Below are 16309 nucleotides of genomic sequence, written 5' to 3'. Positions count from 1 at the left end.
TTCCATGTCCAGTTCTAACTGTTACTTCCTGACCTGCATATAGGTTTCTCAGGAGGCAGGTCAGGTGGTCTGGTATTCCCATCTCTTTCAGAATTTTCCACAGTTTATTGTGATCCACACAGTCAAAGGCTTTGGCATAGTCAATAAAGCAGAAATAGATGTTTTTCTGGAACTCTCTTGCTTTTTCGATGATCTAGTGGATGTTGGCAGTTTGATCTCTGGTTCCTCTGCCTTTTCTAAAACCAGCTTGAACATCTGGAGGTTCACAGTTCATGTATTGCTGAAGCCTGGCTTGGAGAGTTTTGAGCATTACTTTACTAGCGTGTGAGATGAGTGCAATTTTGCAGTAGTTTGAGCATTCTTTGGCATTGCCTTTCTTTGGGATTGGAATGAAAACTGACCTTTTCCAGTCCTGTGGCCACTGTTGAGTTTTCCAAATGTGCTGGCATATTGAGTGCAGCACTTTCACAGCATCATCTTTCAGGATTTGAAATAGCTCTACTGGAATTCCATCACCTCCACTAGCTTTGTTCGTAGTGATGCTTTCTAAGGCCCACTTGACTTCACATTTCAGGATGTCTGGCTCTAGGTTAGTGATCACACCATCGTGATGATCTGGGTCCTGAAGATCTTTTTTGTACAGTTCTTCTGTGTATTCTTGCCACCTCTTCTTAATATCTTCTGCTTCTGTTAGATCCATACCATTTCTGTCCTTTATCGAGCCCATATTTGCATGCAATGTTCCCCTGGTATCTCTGATTTTCTTGAAGAGATCTCTAGTCTTTCCCATTCTGTTGTTTTCCTCTATTTCTTTGCACTGATCGCTGAAGAATCTCTGCTTGCAATTCCTTGGAACTCTGCATTCAGATGCTTATATCTTTCCTTTTCTCCTTTACTTTTTGCTTCTCTTCTTTTCACAGCTATTTGTAAGGCCTCCCCAGACAGCCATTTTGCTTTTTTGCATTTCTTTTCCATGGAGGTGGTCTTGATCCCTGTCTCCCGTACAGTGTCACGAACCTCCATCCATAGCTCATCAGGCACTCTATCTATCAGATCTAGTCCCTTAAATCTATTTCTCACTTCCACTGTACATATATACACCGTATCTTCTTTACCTATTCATTTGTCGACGGGCATCTAGGTTGCTTCCATGTCCTTGCTCGTATAAATAGTGCCGCGGTGAACACCGGGGTACACGTGTCTGTCTGAATTATGGTTTCCCAGGGTATACCGCCAGTAGTGGAATTGCCGGGCCATATGACAGTCCCGTTTTTAATTTTTTAAGAAACCTCCATGCTGTTCTCCGTAGCGGTTGTACCAACTTATATACCCACCAACAGTGCAAAGGGCTTCCCTTCTCACTACATCCTCTCCAGTATTTACTGTTTGTAGATTTTTTTGGTGATAGTCGTTCTTACTGGTGTGAGGTGATACCTCATTGTAGTTTTGGTTTGCGTTTCTCTAATAATGAATGGTGTTGAACATCTTTTCATGTTTTTGTTGGCCATCTTTACGTCTTCTTTGGAGAAGTGTCTTGTCTTATTTGCCACCCATTTTTTTGATTACCTTGTTTGTTTTTTTTTTTGATATTGAGCTGCATGAGCTGTTTGTATATTTTGGAGGTATATATTTTTGTCCATCTCTGTCAATTGCTTTGTTTCCAGATTTTTTATTTTTCCATTCTGAGGGTTGTCTTTTCTTCTTGTGTATGGTTTCCTTTGCTGTGCAGAAGCTTTTCAGTTTAATTGGGTCCCATTTGATTATTTTTGTTTTTATTTTCAGTACTGTAGGAGATGGGTCAAAAAAGATCTTCCTGTGTGTTATGTCGAAGAATGTTTTTCTTATGTTCCCTCTAAGAGTTTTATAGTGTCCCGTCTTACCTTTAGGTCTTTGATCCACTCTGAGTTTATTTTTGTGTATGGTGTTAGGTAGTGTTCTCATTTCTTTCTTTTACATGAAGCTGTCCAGTTTTCGCAGCACCAAGTATTTTGCTATTATAAATCAGGCTTCATGAACTCCATGAATCTCCCTAGTAACATACACAACACTGCTTGAATCCCAACTAAGACAGCCAATTTTAAGCTCCTTTTGATTTCAAAGTACCTTCTTCATTAAGATTTTGGGCTGAAGTTCTGTGGGGAAGACTCTCGTCGGTGACTGAATCTCAGATATGGAGATAATGAATCAAGCTTTCTGGATAGACTGCTGGGTGTGTTCACTGTTACGTTACGTGTTATAAATTCAAGACAAGTGAAACAAGCGTTGAGGCATGGTTACACTTAGTGTATACTCTCTCTGGATGTGTTCTGGTATTAGCTCATCAGAGTGGGGCATGAATGGAGCCAATCAATAACATGATTATTGACTAGCACTGTCTCCTGTAGACTCTTGGCTTCTTCAAGACATAGCTTTGATATTTTGTTGTTTTTGTCCCATCCTTTAAACTCTGTCTTTATTCCAAATTATGAACAGTTCCCTGCAGAGATATAGCTATCAGAATCTCAAGATGTTCTCATTAATGGAGTTATTAACCCCCTTGCAAACCAGCAAGACATTCCCTGGCTTGAACCCAAAGCCTGGAAAGCATTGCCTGGCTTTCTCTTAATATTGAGGTAACTAGTTGACTGCCTGAAAGTGATAATTTTTTTTTTCCCTTTAAAATGCAGTACCTGATAAAATGTCTGGATAGAGGAACCGGTTGTTATTTGATAGAGCAAGTTTCTTAGAATATTAATGTTAGAATCTAGTTTGCGGTATATAGGCGTTCACAGTAATATTCTTCAACTTTTCTCTTATGTTTGAAACTTCTTCATAAAAATATGTTGGGAGGGGGAAGGAGTATGGAACAGAATGGGAAATGAGAAAACCTAATCAATAGAGGACTTGGCTCTAAAATCATAGTCAGTGAATTCAGTACTACATAGCAAGCTGAACAGAGACATGTATTTTTTAAAAGGATTTTCATGTAATAATTATCATAGCCATAGTAATAATGAGAGGATTTTAATATCATCCATAGGTTTTGTGGTATTTAATCATAACATCAAACCTGTACATTTGTAGTCAGTCATCAAACCTCTTTTTAAGTCATCATCATTGAAATTAACCTAATAACATCATATCCATTGTTCATATTTAGAAACTGGGATCTAGAAAATATTAATTGATTTGCCTCCGATTTTAAGACAAGATGAGGCAGAGCTTGAACTGGAACTTAGATGTTCTAATCATATCTGTGTTTCTCTCTCATGTGGTTGCGCTGATCATAAGATTTTGAAATTCAAAATCATACTCTGGGGAATTCATGGAAAGGAGGATCATTCAGCAAGGATATTATGAACGACGATCAAAGCACTGTTGGTGGCAGAACTCTGTCCTCACCGCCACCTTCAACCGTTTCCTAAAAGCTTCTCCCTAAATCACTGCTTTCAGGCTGTACTCAGTCCATCAGCAGAGCCAGTGCTTTGCCCAGCTTTGGGCAGCCTTGCTTTCCTCCTTAATTTGCTCGTGTTTTCCTGACCAAATATACAGTCTGTGAGCATTAGTACTTTGTGTTTACTAGGTGTGCACACTGTAATTTTATGGCCAGGTAGGTGGGAAAGTATTAGTCTAAATAAATGTACTTTTCAACAGAGCAGCTGTGTTAAGTGAATTGAATAGTCTGTGTAGGTCAGAAACAGTAGCTCTATCTTTTTTTTTTTTCCCCCCTTCCTCCTTTGGAGTGTTACTGAACTTGAATAGTCGTGTTTCACTGCAGGCAGAAATAAATGAAGAGTGGATAGTGTCAGAGTGAAGTCAGGAATAGAGCAGGATCGTAGCCTGTGTGACGCTGTGCTCTCTGTTGCTAGGGGCTGATGGATTCATTCCTTTAGAGCACTTTGCTGATAACACAGATTTTCTGAGTTTGGTCCCCCAAATGAATCCATTAGCTTCACCTTCTCCCTCTGCAGTAGTGATGGGGATTTTGATTTTGTTCTTTTATTTTTCGATTTTTCCCTTTCCTTTCCCTCATTCTAAGGAACCCTTCCAACCCCCGCAACACAGAGAAACTATTATTTAGAGCCAGCAAGTATTTTAAACCATTGAAATAGAACAAACTACCTTCCTTGGCCCCAAACCAATCCAAGTCCCCTCTCTAGAGAAAACCACTTACTAGTTGGTGTTACTTTCCAGAGCCTTTTCTTTCCTTACTTTTGTATATCTGTGCAGATGCTTTTGTTATTGTTCAGTTGCTAAGTTGTGTCAGACTCTTTGTGACCCCGGGGCTGTAGCACGCCAGGGTCCCCTCCCCTTCACCATCTCCCAGAGCTTGCTCAGACTCATGTCCATTGAGTCAGTGATGCCATCCAACCATCTCATCCTCTGTTGTCCCCTTCTCCTCCTGCCTTCAATCTTTCCCAGCATCAAGGTCTTTTCTTTTGAGTCAGCTCCTCGCATCAGGTAGCCAAAGTATTGGAGCTTCAGCATCAGTCCTTCCAGTGAATATTCAGGGTTGATTGCCTTTAGGATTCACTGATGCAGATAGATACACAACAAATATTTTGTTGTGAGACTTTTTAAAAATCAAATGTGTATATACCCTGCATCTTGACTTCCTTTATTACTAATACATCTTCAAGAAGTTTAAATGTCAGTGCCTACTTGCGAATTTCTTTTCTCCACCCCATTATTTATCTTATCAGTTCTTCTATTTATAATGCATGTGAATTTTTTTTCCCGATGTATATGGGACAGATATGTACTTATCTGTCTGCCTTTGTATTTGCTACACTTCTGGCAAATCTTAAATTTTCTTAGTTGAGAGCCTCCTTAAATCATAAAAAGGAAAATCACTAGAAAAAAATGAATTAAGATTCTCATCTTTACTGATTATCAGGAAAATTAAAAAATGCAAACAGGAATGTTCACCCAATGTGTAAAAAATAAGGATCCGCCAATCCAGTGTTAGCAGTGGTGTGGGGAGATGGTATTCTTTTCCATTACTGCTAGAATATTAAAGGTGTGTACCCTTTTCCGGCGAAAATTTGAACCACTTCTAGGGATCTGTCTTATAGAAAAGATTTTGTGCTCGTAGAAGCATATTTACATATTTTTTTTATCAGTGATTCTTACCCTTTCTGGCTTATAGGACCTATGAAGATTTTGATGAAAGCCATTGTCCATGTGGCATCAGGACTGAAAATGTGGTAATAGGTATAACCATAAGAGTTTATCTGGTGAAAAGAGGTAGACAGTGTCCAGGGCACACACATACAGCCCTTGGCAGTATTCCAAGGGATGTGCAGAACCCCAGTTTATAGCTCCATAAATTCGTCCCCCCTCCACCAGTTATCTACCCAAAGCTGTTGTCTATAAGGGAGACTTAAAAATCAGAAAGAGTTTGAATAGAGCAAGGCAGTGCATTTCCTCCTGTGCAAGAAATAACCTCCTTCCATTTATTCCACAGTCATTTAATGAGTAACTACTGCGTGCTTGGTCCCGGGGCCAGTACTGCCCAGTGGGAGAGGTCCCAGCACGTCGGACCTGGGAGAGTCCATTGTAAGGGCACCTCATGTCCTGTGCTCAGGCGCTCAGTCATGTCCGACTCTTTGTGACCCTGTGGACAGTAGCCCACCAGGCTCCTCTTGTCCGTGGGACTCTCCAGGCAAGAATACTGGAGTGGGTTACCGTCCCCTCCTCCAGGGGATCTTCCCAACCCAGCAATCAAACTCGGGACTCTTAAAATCTCCTGCATTGGCAGGTGGATCCTTTACCACTAGAGCCACCCTTCACTAAAATTAAACAGAAGATCTGAGAAGAAGAGAGCTGTTTTAAGGAACAGATGTTCTAGTTGGATTGACCCAGCTAATCTAAAAAATGCCTCCTGTGCAGATTACCCTTAGAACATAAGAGGGTGAGGTTTTGATTTATAGAAGTCTAAAAAGCTTTGGAAAGCATCCATATTGTCTCACACGTCCGTTCTCAGACATGTTTTGCATAAACCTGTTTCTTAGGGAGAGCTTAATTTGGCAACATTTAGCTGCAAAGGGCAAAATGCAGTTTTCTGGGTAAAAGTGCACAGCTTCTCTTTGTGTAGAAGCTTTCTGGCAGACTTTTCGCTGGGAGAAAGAGAGGAATACAACTAACTCTATACCTGTGTTAATTTTATTTAGCTCGATTGCAGATTCACGGCATCATCATTTCCCCAGAACCTATTGGCGGGTAGAAAGTACAATATCAGAAATGAGGAAAGAACCATAGTGGGAATTTTGGGTGAGTCAGTAACAAATAAACTGTATTTCAGGTTTCTTGTATTTCAAAATGGGAGACATATTGCTGATTCCTCGTTGGTTTTGAATGATTTATAACCTTTTATTTGTGGTTGAGTGTTGCAGTCTATGTTGTCATGGAAATTCTATTGAATTTATAGGTCCATTTATCCAAAATGATTTTCCAGACTTCATTTCATGGTGAATCATGTGGCTGTTACTCCCAAGTACAAAGCAATTTCTAAAAAGTTTCACATTACAAAGAGCACAAACACTGAGGTGGTTATTTTCCTGTTTTTGAAATACAAATGAGTTCCAGATTCACCTCGGGCTCCCCACCCCCTCCACTATGTCCAGGGCGTTAAGCTCCACTGCATTTCAGAACCAGGCTCAGGTACAAAATAGCAAGCAAGGATAGGTTGTTTTAAGAGAAAAGAAGGTTATTACAGTCACTTTCACCAATAGGTGAAAGAGATCTTAAGTTACTGGTTTATGGGTTAGGGCAGGACCCTGCAATCTTTGAGCCCCATTACAGCAGACTTGTTCCTCCTCCCTGTAAGGTCAGTAGTAGAAAAGAGAAAGAAAATCAAAGAGCTTTCCTGTAGTCATTGACTAGACTTCCTGTGGCAGTGGGTGTAGACATGATTTGTGCACCTCAGCGCCATTGACATTTTAGGCTAGATAATTAGTTGCTTTGGCGAGGAGTATCCTATGCATTGTAGAGGGTTTAGAAACCTCGCTGGCCTCTACCCAGTATATGCCAGCAGTAGCATCTGACCCCAAGTGACACCAACCACAGATGTCTTCAGACATCGACAGATGTCCCTGGGGGTCCAGAAATCAGCCTGTTTGAGAATACTACCCTAGAAGCTTTGTACCAAGATCCTAACAATAGATGATAGGTTGTGCTCATGGCTTATGGGAATTCTGTCAGGATGATCTACCAAGAAGATTTTTAAAGTGTGGGCTCTGGGTTTGAATCCTGGCTTTATTTTTTCACAGAGAAGACATAATATCTCAGCCTGAATTTCCTTTTGTTAAAAATGGGGAGAATAATACCACTTTCCCTGTGGCTCAGCTGGTAAAGAATCCACCTGCAGTGTTGGAGACATGGGTTTGATCCCTGGGTTGGAAAGATCCCCTGGAGAAAGGAAAGGCTACCCACTCCAGTATTGTGGCCTGGAGAATTCTATGGACTGTTACGTATAGTCCATGGAGTCACAAAGAGTTGGACATGACTGAGCAACTTTCAGTCACTCACTCACCCTCCATATATGCCAAGGATTGAAGGGATGAATTCATGTATTGTAAAGAGTTGGATACGATACGTTTAAGCAGCCCTCTGCTGCTGCCTCTTGGCTTCATTTTGCAGCGTCTGCCTCAAGCGGAAGGGTGGAAAGAAGCAGAGCTGGGCCCATGTCACTGTTATTTGGTCCTAGGCAGGTGTGATTCTGCATACACCTCCTGTCATCTACCCTAATTTGCTCTTTGAAGCAAATCAGTTCTCTGTGGCCATACCCCCCAGTTGGGATCAGCCTCTGTTGTATGGAATGGGTACAGAACAGGGAAACAATGTCACCCTGCTCCTTTATTATAGGAGAAGACTATATTTTGTTTATCCCAGTTGGAAAATTACAGCTATTTCACTAATTTTATTTTTCTTTCTTTAATGTGGACCACTTTTTTTGAAATCTTTATTGGATTCATTACAGTATTACTTCTGTTTTATGTTTTGTTTTTTTGGCTGCAAGGTTTGTGGGATCTTAGCTTCCCAACCAGGGATCAATCCTGTACCCCCTGCATTGGAAGGTGAAGTCATAGCCACTGGAACCCCCAGGGAGGTCCCTAATTGTATTTCTTTATTGTTGAAATATTTATATATAGAGAGAAATTCACAGATGATCAGTGTGCAGCTGAATGAATTTTCACGCTCTTGGAACCAGGCCCCAGATCAAGAAAAAGCACCTTCTCACCAGCTTCTCCCCAGGACCCCTCTTACAGTTACCACCCACCAGGTGTTGGCTTGTAACTGCAAGAGTTTTTCCTGATTTTGTACTTCATTGTAGCAGGATCACAGAGTATATCCTTTCTCGTAAAAGGAAAAAAAAATCGGGTTTATTTGTCTGAGCATGGTTTGCGTTTGTGAGGTGCGTTCATACTCTCACGTCCCAGTGTCGTGTGTTCTATTAGGTAGTCCATTATTGACTGGCATCTGGGTGATGCCCAATTTGGGGTTATTGAAAACAACCCGTGCACTAATGTATTGGGGTTTTTTCCTTTCCTTTTTCCCCCCATTAAGTAATTTTTAAAAGCAAATAATTCATTAGGGGGCCTATTATATGTCAGCTATTGTAGGAAGCACTTTACTTATTTTATTTAATCCTCAATGTAGCCCAATGACTTGTTTCTGATCCTCAGTTTCCTGCTAAGCTGCTAAGACTCAGAGAAGGTGACTAACTTCATCTGGGTCACACAGCTTTAAAATGGGAGATCTACAACTTTCTGGAGTCCATGATAAGGGACCAACTGTAGCCATATGCTTAACCTACCTCATTTGTGTCCAAACTTAACGCTGAACTTTTAAGAAATAGCCCACGAATCACCATAGTAAATCCTTCGCTGATGGAAGCAAGAGCCTGAACTTTTCCCTACCAGGAAACAGCTGAAAAAGTTAAATGTCTATTTGACTCATCAGATGCAGAAATTAAAAAAAAAAAAAAAAAACTAATAAAGAGACAATGGCATAAACAAGTTACACACAAGAGACTTTTGAAAGGGATTCCTTGATACCCAATTGTATAGGAGTCATGGCGCTACAGTACACATGGGATTCTTTTCCAAAAATTTGGATTCCTGCTGTTTATAGTTGAAGATAATTCCATATTACAGGGCAGGGGAGAAAAGGGGAAATAATTAAGGATTGATGCACTCCATGGTTAATGATATTTTATAAAGCAAATGCTTCAGAATGTTTATTTAAATGCTGCCTTGCCTGTAAAGATGTTGAATGCCATCTATTCTTTGGGTCAAGTTTCTTCCAAAAATATTCTTCAAATGAAGGCTGTGTGAAGCCCACACACAGGTTTCTTTGCCTTGTGGCATGACTCATTGGGATTGTTGGCTGGTCCGTGGAAACAATTTATTTTCACCTGAATTTGCATCTCTCTCCTGGTCTAAAGAAAGTAATAAAGACACGTAGTAATAAAAACTGAGGGCTATGGAGTTTCTTCTTACTTTTCCCAAGCAGGCGAGTAGTGTTTCTTTATTACAGCTGTCCCATGAGGTGAGTATTACCTCTGTTTGACAGAAGGGAACACTGAGCCTTAGAGGCCTCAGGCGTCTTCTGTATACAAATCAGGTCTGCTTCTGTGGCCCGTGTCCGTCGGTCTTCACTTTACATCACCCAGTTGTGCTGTCTGTCAGTTTCATGGATGTTTTTCTGTGGGTCGCAAGAGTTTGAGCTGGGTTGTAATAAGGCCCGCATTCTCCAGGGGAGAACCTTATCAGAAAGAGACGAATGAAGAGGATAAAGCTCAGAGCTCAAAGAAACTCAGAAAGGAATGAAGTTACAGAACAGTTTTATAAGGGGAAGCACAGAGACATATAGATATATCCGGATACATTTTGCTTAAGACTAGTAGTGACAGTTAGGGTTGTATTAGTGAGAGTTCGCCAGAGAAATAAGACCAGTATGAGAGAGGCAGACTGAGATTTTAAGCAAGTGCTTGTGCCTCAGTTGCGGAGTTGGGCAAGTATGAAATACGCAGAGCAGGCTGGAAATTTCAGCCTTGATGAAGAGTTGTGTTGAAGAGTTGATGTTGCAGGCTGAGGACTGAAGGCTGGAAACTCAGTCAGAATTTCTCTGTTGCATTCTGGAGGCAGAATTCCTACCTCTTCCTCCAGGTTTCAAATGATTGGATGTGGCTCCCATGGAGAGTCTAGTGATATAAATAGTAATCACATTTAAAACAATACCTTCACAGCAACACGTGAAATACTGTCGGACAAAACAAGTGGGCAGCATAGCCAGGGCAAAGTCGACACATTAAATTAACCCTCACGGGGGATAAAAATATAATCATGATGCTTTAAAAAAAAGTAACTGGGAGTAAAGACTGTTGATTGATACAAAAGAAAACACCTATATTATAGTTCTGAATTCAGAGTATTACTTATATAGTATCCGTGGTGGGTATGTGGGTATTTATAATTTTTCTCCACACTTTAGGTGACTAGATTTTCTTTTGTTGGATCATTAAAATTTCAGGCTAGAGTTGCTTGGGTAGAGAACAGTTTGAAATGCCTTGCAGATTAAAGAGAAAGGAATGTTGCCGGTGTTTAGCAGAACCATTCCTGGTTCCACGTAGTCATTTCATAATGATTTTGGGTTATATTTGCACCTTCTTGAACATTTTCTCCAGCAGTTTTAAGTCCATTCATTCTCTTAATATCCTATCTCTCTTTGCTACTCATCTCAGTGTATAATTTATTCCTGGAAATAACAAGAACCTCAGTGTAATGATTGCGACTTTATCATTCGACTGGCCTTGCTTCCAGTCATCCAGAGCCCCCACTCATTTTATTCATTCCACGAATGAGTTAATGGTATTTATAAGAACAGCACTGTTCAAGACAAAGTCTTTAACTAAGTAGGTGGCCTTCCTGCCCTCATCAGTCTTCCTGTCTGATGGCAGTGGCAGAATGAAGGAATCGTTGAATGTGTGTGATCTGGCTGTTCAGTCGTTAAGGTACAGCATAATCTAAAACTAAAGTTAGAGTAAGAACTTGTTATCCTAAACTTTGTGACATCATCATTTGCAAATCATCCAACAAGTAGAACCAGCAGATCATTAACTGTGTTTGGATTTTTTCTTTGTCTTTACTACACATTTTTATCCTTGGGTGACTTTTTTGTCCACTACTGTGTTCTCAACTGGTTGACTACATGGTAGCCCCAAACACGATCAGAAAAGTACATTTCACCTCTTTAGTCCTGTTATGTGCTGCCTCCTCGGTGACTTTTAATCTTGCTGTTGCCCTTTTCATCACCATCTTTATCTCATCGTCTTTATGTCTCATTTGTTCTTTTCCTGTAGCTTCTCCTGTGTGTTCTTCTGTTCTGTTAAAGATGAACAGCAGTATCCTGGAAGTGTCTGATGAATCTGCCAGTATATTGCTTGTCCTCTGGGCTGTCTGCATGCCATTTCCTTAATTCATCATGAATTTTTCTTGGTTCATGTATGTGGGAGGGGTGCACATTGGAGAAATATGTGTTCTGAGAGGAAATTAAGATGTAGAGCTTTCTGAATCACCAAGGAAAGTTCTGTTCAGTCTCCCACTCTTGCATTGGAATCATTTCCTCTTGCTGCCATTACAGCAGGGATATGAGAGCTGATTTAAACAAACAGCTACAACATTAGAAAATAGGAAGTCCAACTTCAGCAAAATCTCCCCCTGACCCGGTCCGTTCCCTGTATTATTCTATATTCATTTAATATATCCTCACATGGCCCTGAACCATTTACTACCTTATGCTTTATTGTGGTACATTTACATATGACTCAGCTTGAATCTAATCATGAGAAACCATGAAACTGACCCCATTTCTACTTAATAACTGGCCTGCACCCTTCAAACTACCAAAAAAAGAAAAAGGCTAAGTAACTGTCCCAAATGGAAGTTGGGGGTCGGAGGGGTCATTATAAAGAGACGTGGCAACTGAATGCAAAGTTTGGTCCTCTATTAGATTCTGGGACCAAGATACAAATAGTGATCTATAATGGACTTTATTTGGGCACTTGCCAAAAGTTGAAAATGGACTGTGAATATGATTAACAGTATTATATCAAAGTAAAACTTGGCTAATTTTAATAACTTTACTGTGGATGTATAAAAGAATAGTCTTATTCTTAGAAACAGTACACTTAAGTGTGTATTGGTAAACGGGCATATTTTCTCCCACTTATTATAAAATGATTCAAGGGAAATGTTTGTGGGGAGAGAGGAAACATGCAAATAAGGTAAAATATAAATAATTGGTGGTCCAGGCAAAGGATATAGGGAACACTTAATAGATTTCTTTATTGCCCAGTTTCTCAGATCTTTTCTTCAGCTTCTGTTCACCACGTTTCTTCAGAAGGAGGATTTCTACGCAGTCAGTATCACTTTAGTTCACATGATTAGAAAGAACACACTTTGGCGAAGGCTGAAGGAATGCTCCGAACATGGCACTTGCAAAACAGATGTAGAAAATGGATGGGCTACTCAAAATGCTCAGTAGCTACCATGACCGTTCCCAAAATGTTTTTGTAAAATAAGTTTCCAGACTATGCCTGGATTTGTCTCGTCAGTGGTAACACAAAATAATTTAAAGTCCAATCCCTCAGCAAAACTCCATCTACTTACTTTCACATTTAAGATATCTTTAAAAGTTAACAAAATTCAGTAGACTACAACTTGAGAAAGATACCGATGGCAAGGGAAATTGATATTTCAGACCTATGGCTGCTGTTCTCTTTATGAGACATTTTATTATCCTGATGGGTGGAGCCATGATTCAAAGACATTTTCTAAAAATGAATCCTCACCCAGTTGTAAATGAAAATGCCCTTGAAGAGGTTTGAAAGTATTTTGTATCACACACTATTCAGGTGATGCATTAAACAATGCCGCCCCTGCTCCTGGACTGAAGAATAATAAAACCTTGTGTGAACTTACTTCATCTGAGGGTCTGGGTTTTAAAAGGAAAAGTGAAGTGTAATTTTCTGAATATACTTGTGCAGAGTTTCTTTCTTGGGTTAGTCTCATTGTCACCAGAGCAATTTTCACCCCATATTCAACTATTTTAATCTGCACCTCATTGAATGCATTTTTCTCAGAGTAAATTCATGATATCTGTAGCTGTCCAGACATAAAGGTAACACATTTGTAAGTGGGTGGTGCTAGCGTCAATGGAAATTCACAATCTAAGGAGAACAATTCTGCATAAGAAAGAATAATCTCCAAAAGAATCTTCCATCCTCCAGTCCACTTGGGTGTCTGACTTTTCCTAGAAAGTGTCCTGATTTGGGCTCCCTGATCACACCCTTCAGGGAAAAAAAGTCAGCTTGTTTGTACGTGTGGGTGAATTCGGTCAGCAGGACTCTTCACGTTTGACCTGTATTTCAGATAGTCTGTCTGACTTCACTTTTCTCACTGGGTAGTTATCCTTTAACATCAAGTCTCCATATTCCATCTGGGGTGTGGTTGTTCAGAAAACAGCATCATGTCATTTGGAAAAGTGGAAAAATAAAGGTCATAGACGAGAACCAATGATAGCAGGAGTTTTGATTTTCTGTAAGGAGGAGGAGTGATTCAAGAAGATTCAGTGGAATTATACTGCTGTTAGAAATCTGAAGATGCCTGCTGGGTGTTAATGTGATGGTGGTGGTGCTTTGTGGACCTATAAGGTCCAGGCATCGTGCACGCACTGTCCTACACTGACATGTTTAAGCCCCACATTCATCTTACCAAGGGTAAGAATGTGATTCTGTACATAAGGAATAATGCTTAGAAATTAGCTTACTTGCCTGAGATCTCACATGCAAGTAAATGAGGAAGCTGGAATTAGGGGCCCAGATCTTTTATTCGTATCTCATATGTAGTCTCTCAAGAATACTCTGTGATCTGTTTTTGTTCTCTGAATTGTATTAGATATCAAGGAATGTTCAGGCATTCAAATTGTATAATGATTTTAAGTTGATTTACCTTAAAGGATGAGAAGCCCTTGCCAAACGTCAGAGAAGGTATTCAAGGTTGGGATGAGAGTCCCTGGATTTTGCCCTCATCAATGTTTTTGACTTGACCAAGTGAGCATCAAGTTTATGAAGTGCTTTCTTCATGTGTAACTGAGTGTAGTCATTTCTGCCCAGCCTTCACAGGGATTGTTAGATGGATTAAGTGAGATCAGGAATGGGATGGATTTTGCAAACTGTAAAATCAAGAGTATTATTATCATCATTACCATTAAATTTTTGTGGATTGACTGAAATAGCCCATATTGGCTATTTCTTAAAGCTGAGAGCCCCCATCAAATTCTTACCATTAAAATGATACTTGTCTATAAAGACATGTCCATTTAAGCCTTTAAAATTTTAACATGTGGACTGAATCTCACAGCCTTGGTTTTCTACCTTACATGTTTTAACTCCATTAAAATCTGGCTTCTTAGTAGGGACCGTTCATCATGGCATGAGTATTAGGTAATAAGATGTTGGGTGTTATTTTTGTGTGCGACCTAAAGTCATCATAGTTATGTGAAAAGACATGTGTTTTATTGATATCTACTGAAGTAGGGGTAGAATGATAAAATGTCTAGGGTTTGCTGTCAAATACTTTAGCAAAGAGAAATATGGATAGATGAATACATTGGTCAAAATCTTATTATGTTGGGGAATCTGAGTACACTGTACTATTCTCTCCACTTCTGCTAGGTTTTCCTGGTATATTCTCCTAATATGTTTTTTATTGTTCTTTTTACAGATGCAGATTTTCTTTTACAATCCAGATGATTTTGACAGCTTTCAAACCGCCATTTCTGAAAACAGAATAATCGGAGCTATGGCTGTATTTTTTCAAGTAAGTTAACAATGGCTCGAGTACTTCGACCAGAGTTCTTTGAGTATTTTTTTTTAATTCACCGAATTGTTCCATGTTTAATGAATGCATCTGTTTTCTAGTTCACACCTGTCTAAATGAAAGATATTTCATATTGTCTAATGTGTGATTTAAAATGTAAATAAGTATGTTTAGAAACATAATGAAAAATTTTGCATGAATTATTCTGATTTTACTGCTACTTGACTGGTGCACAGATTGAAGAACACATTTATCATCTAAGTTACTTCACTCCTGAAGCGTTTTGAACAGGTTCCTTCAGCATATTAAGAGGCTGATGTTTAAAAAAAGGTAGTTTTCTTTGGAGCAACTTTAAAATTTGACATTACTTGCAAGTAGATTAATAAATCGCATCAGTCATTTCTCTAAAGAGACTTCATTTCTCCCCCCTCGTTCCCCTCCAGAAATCCCCATGGTAACTAAAATTTTTATTGAGACTGTTTCCAAGTTAGTATGTTTATGATCTCCCAGACTCTCTCCTTTTTGTTGTATTTGTATTAAGGAGTTTTCCTGGCTCATGTGTTGGTTCCATGTCTAGAAGTGAAACATTGCATCCTTCCGTAGATAATACTGTCCAGGCTTCTTAGTGTTGATCAGTGGGTGTCTTAACCAAGCAGCCTAGAGGAGACCTGGTGCTTTTTTTGTGTGGGAAGGTAATCTGAGTAGGAGGTGTATGGCTTGTCTTTCAGTCTTGCAATTTGCCTAAAGACCACTTACAAGCGTTCCTTTTACCAGTGAGTCATCATGGGGAAATTATGTCTTTCTGACAACTCAAAGGAACATTAGAGACATCAGAACCTCCTTCAGTATGTGTCTTTAACCTCCGCCTTTTGAGGCAAGCTTCTTTGTATTGAGATGGAGCCACTCTTGTGTGGAGTGTGTTAATTTCACTGCCCTTTTTAGTGAGTGACACAGAATGGACAATTCTCTTTACTGTTTGTCTCTCTCTCTTAATACCCCTCTCCCTGTCTTTTCTTGGATAAAGGCTCGAAGGGGATGTGATTTTTGAAAAATTGAAAAGCCTAATCTCCTATCCAAACTTCAGAAACAATAAAAGTGGCATTCTACAGCATTGGTTATGACACTAATTTTCATACTAAGGTTTCTGACCTAGTAGTGTGCCATGAAATCATTTCAGTGAGTCTTGACCAGCATTTTTAAAATAAATAGAATAATACAGAACAGAAAGTATTCAAGTGTACCACACATAGTAAGGGTAAATAATTTCTTTGAACTTGTTTTTTCATTGCTCATACACAGACATGCAAACAATTGGGTGATTATATGAAATGTGTTTCTCATTGTGGGTGATACCGAAATATTTTGAAATATTTTGTTTACACTGTGTATTATGATAATCTCCTCATTGTTCCTACTGTTTTCCCAGGCATTTCTTCCCCTGATTA

General features: G+C 39.5%; 1 protein-coding gene across 5 annotated transcripts in view; it reads left to right on the top strand.

The window, feature by feature from the left end:
- Positions 1-16309, top strand: part of PTPRG (protein tyrosine phosphatase receptor type G) — a 775417-nt gene that overhangs the window by 520960 nt on the left and 238148 nt on the right. For all 5 annotated transcript variants that reach the window (XM_070359914.1, XM_070359913.1, XM_070359912.1 and 2 more), the window contains one exon: positions 14769-14864. In XM_070359914.1, the coding sequence (XP_070216015.1) occupies positions 14769-14864 (96 nt within the window). The remainder of the gene's footprint in view (positions 1-14768; positions 14865-16309) is intronic.

Source organism: Bos mutus, chromosome 22, assembly GCF_027580195.1.
Source record: "Bos mutus isolate GX-2022 chromosome 22, NWIPB_WYAK_1.1, whole genome shotgun sequence".
NCBI lineage: Eukaryota > Metazoa > Chordata > Mammalia > Artiodactyla > Bovidae > Bos > Bos mutus.
Note: the sequence above shows the minus strand (reverse complement) of the source record. Positions and strands in the feature narration are given on the sequence as shown.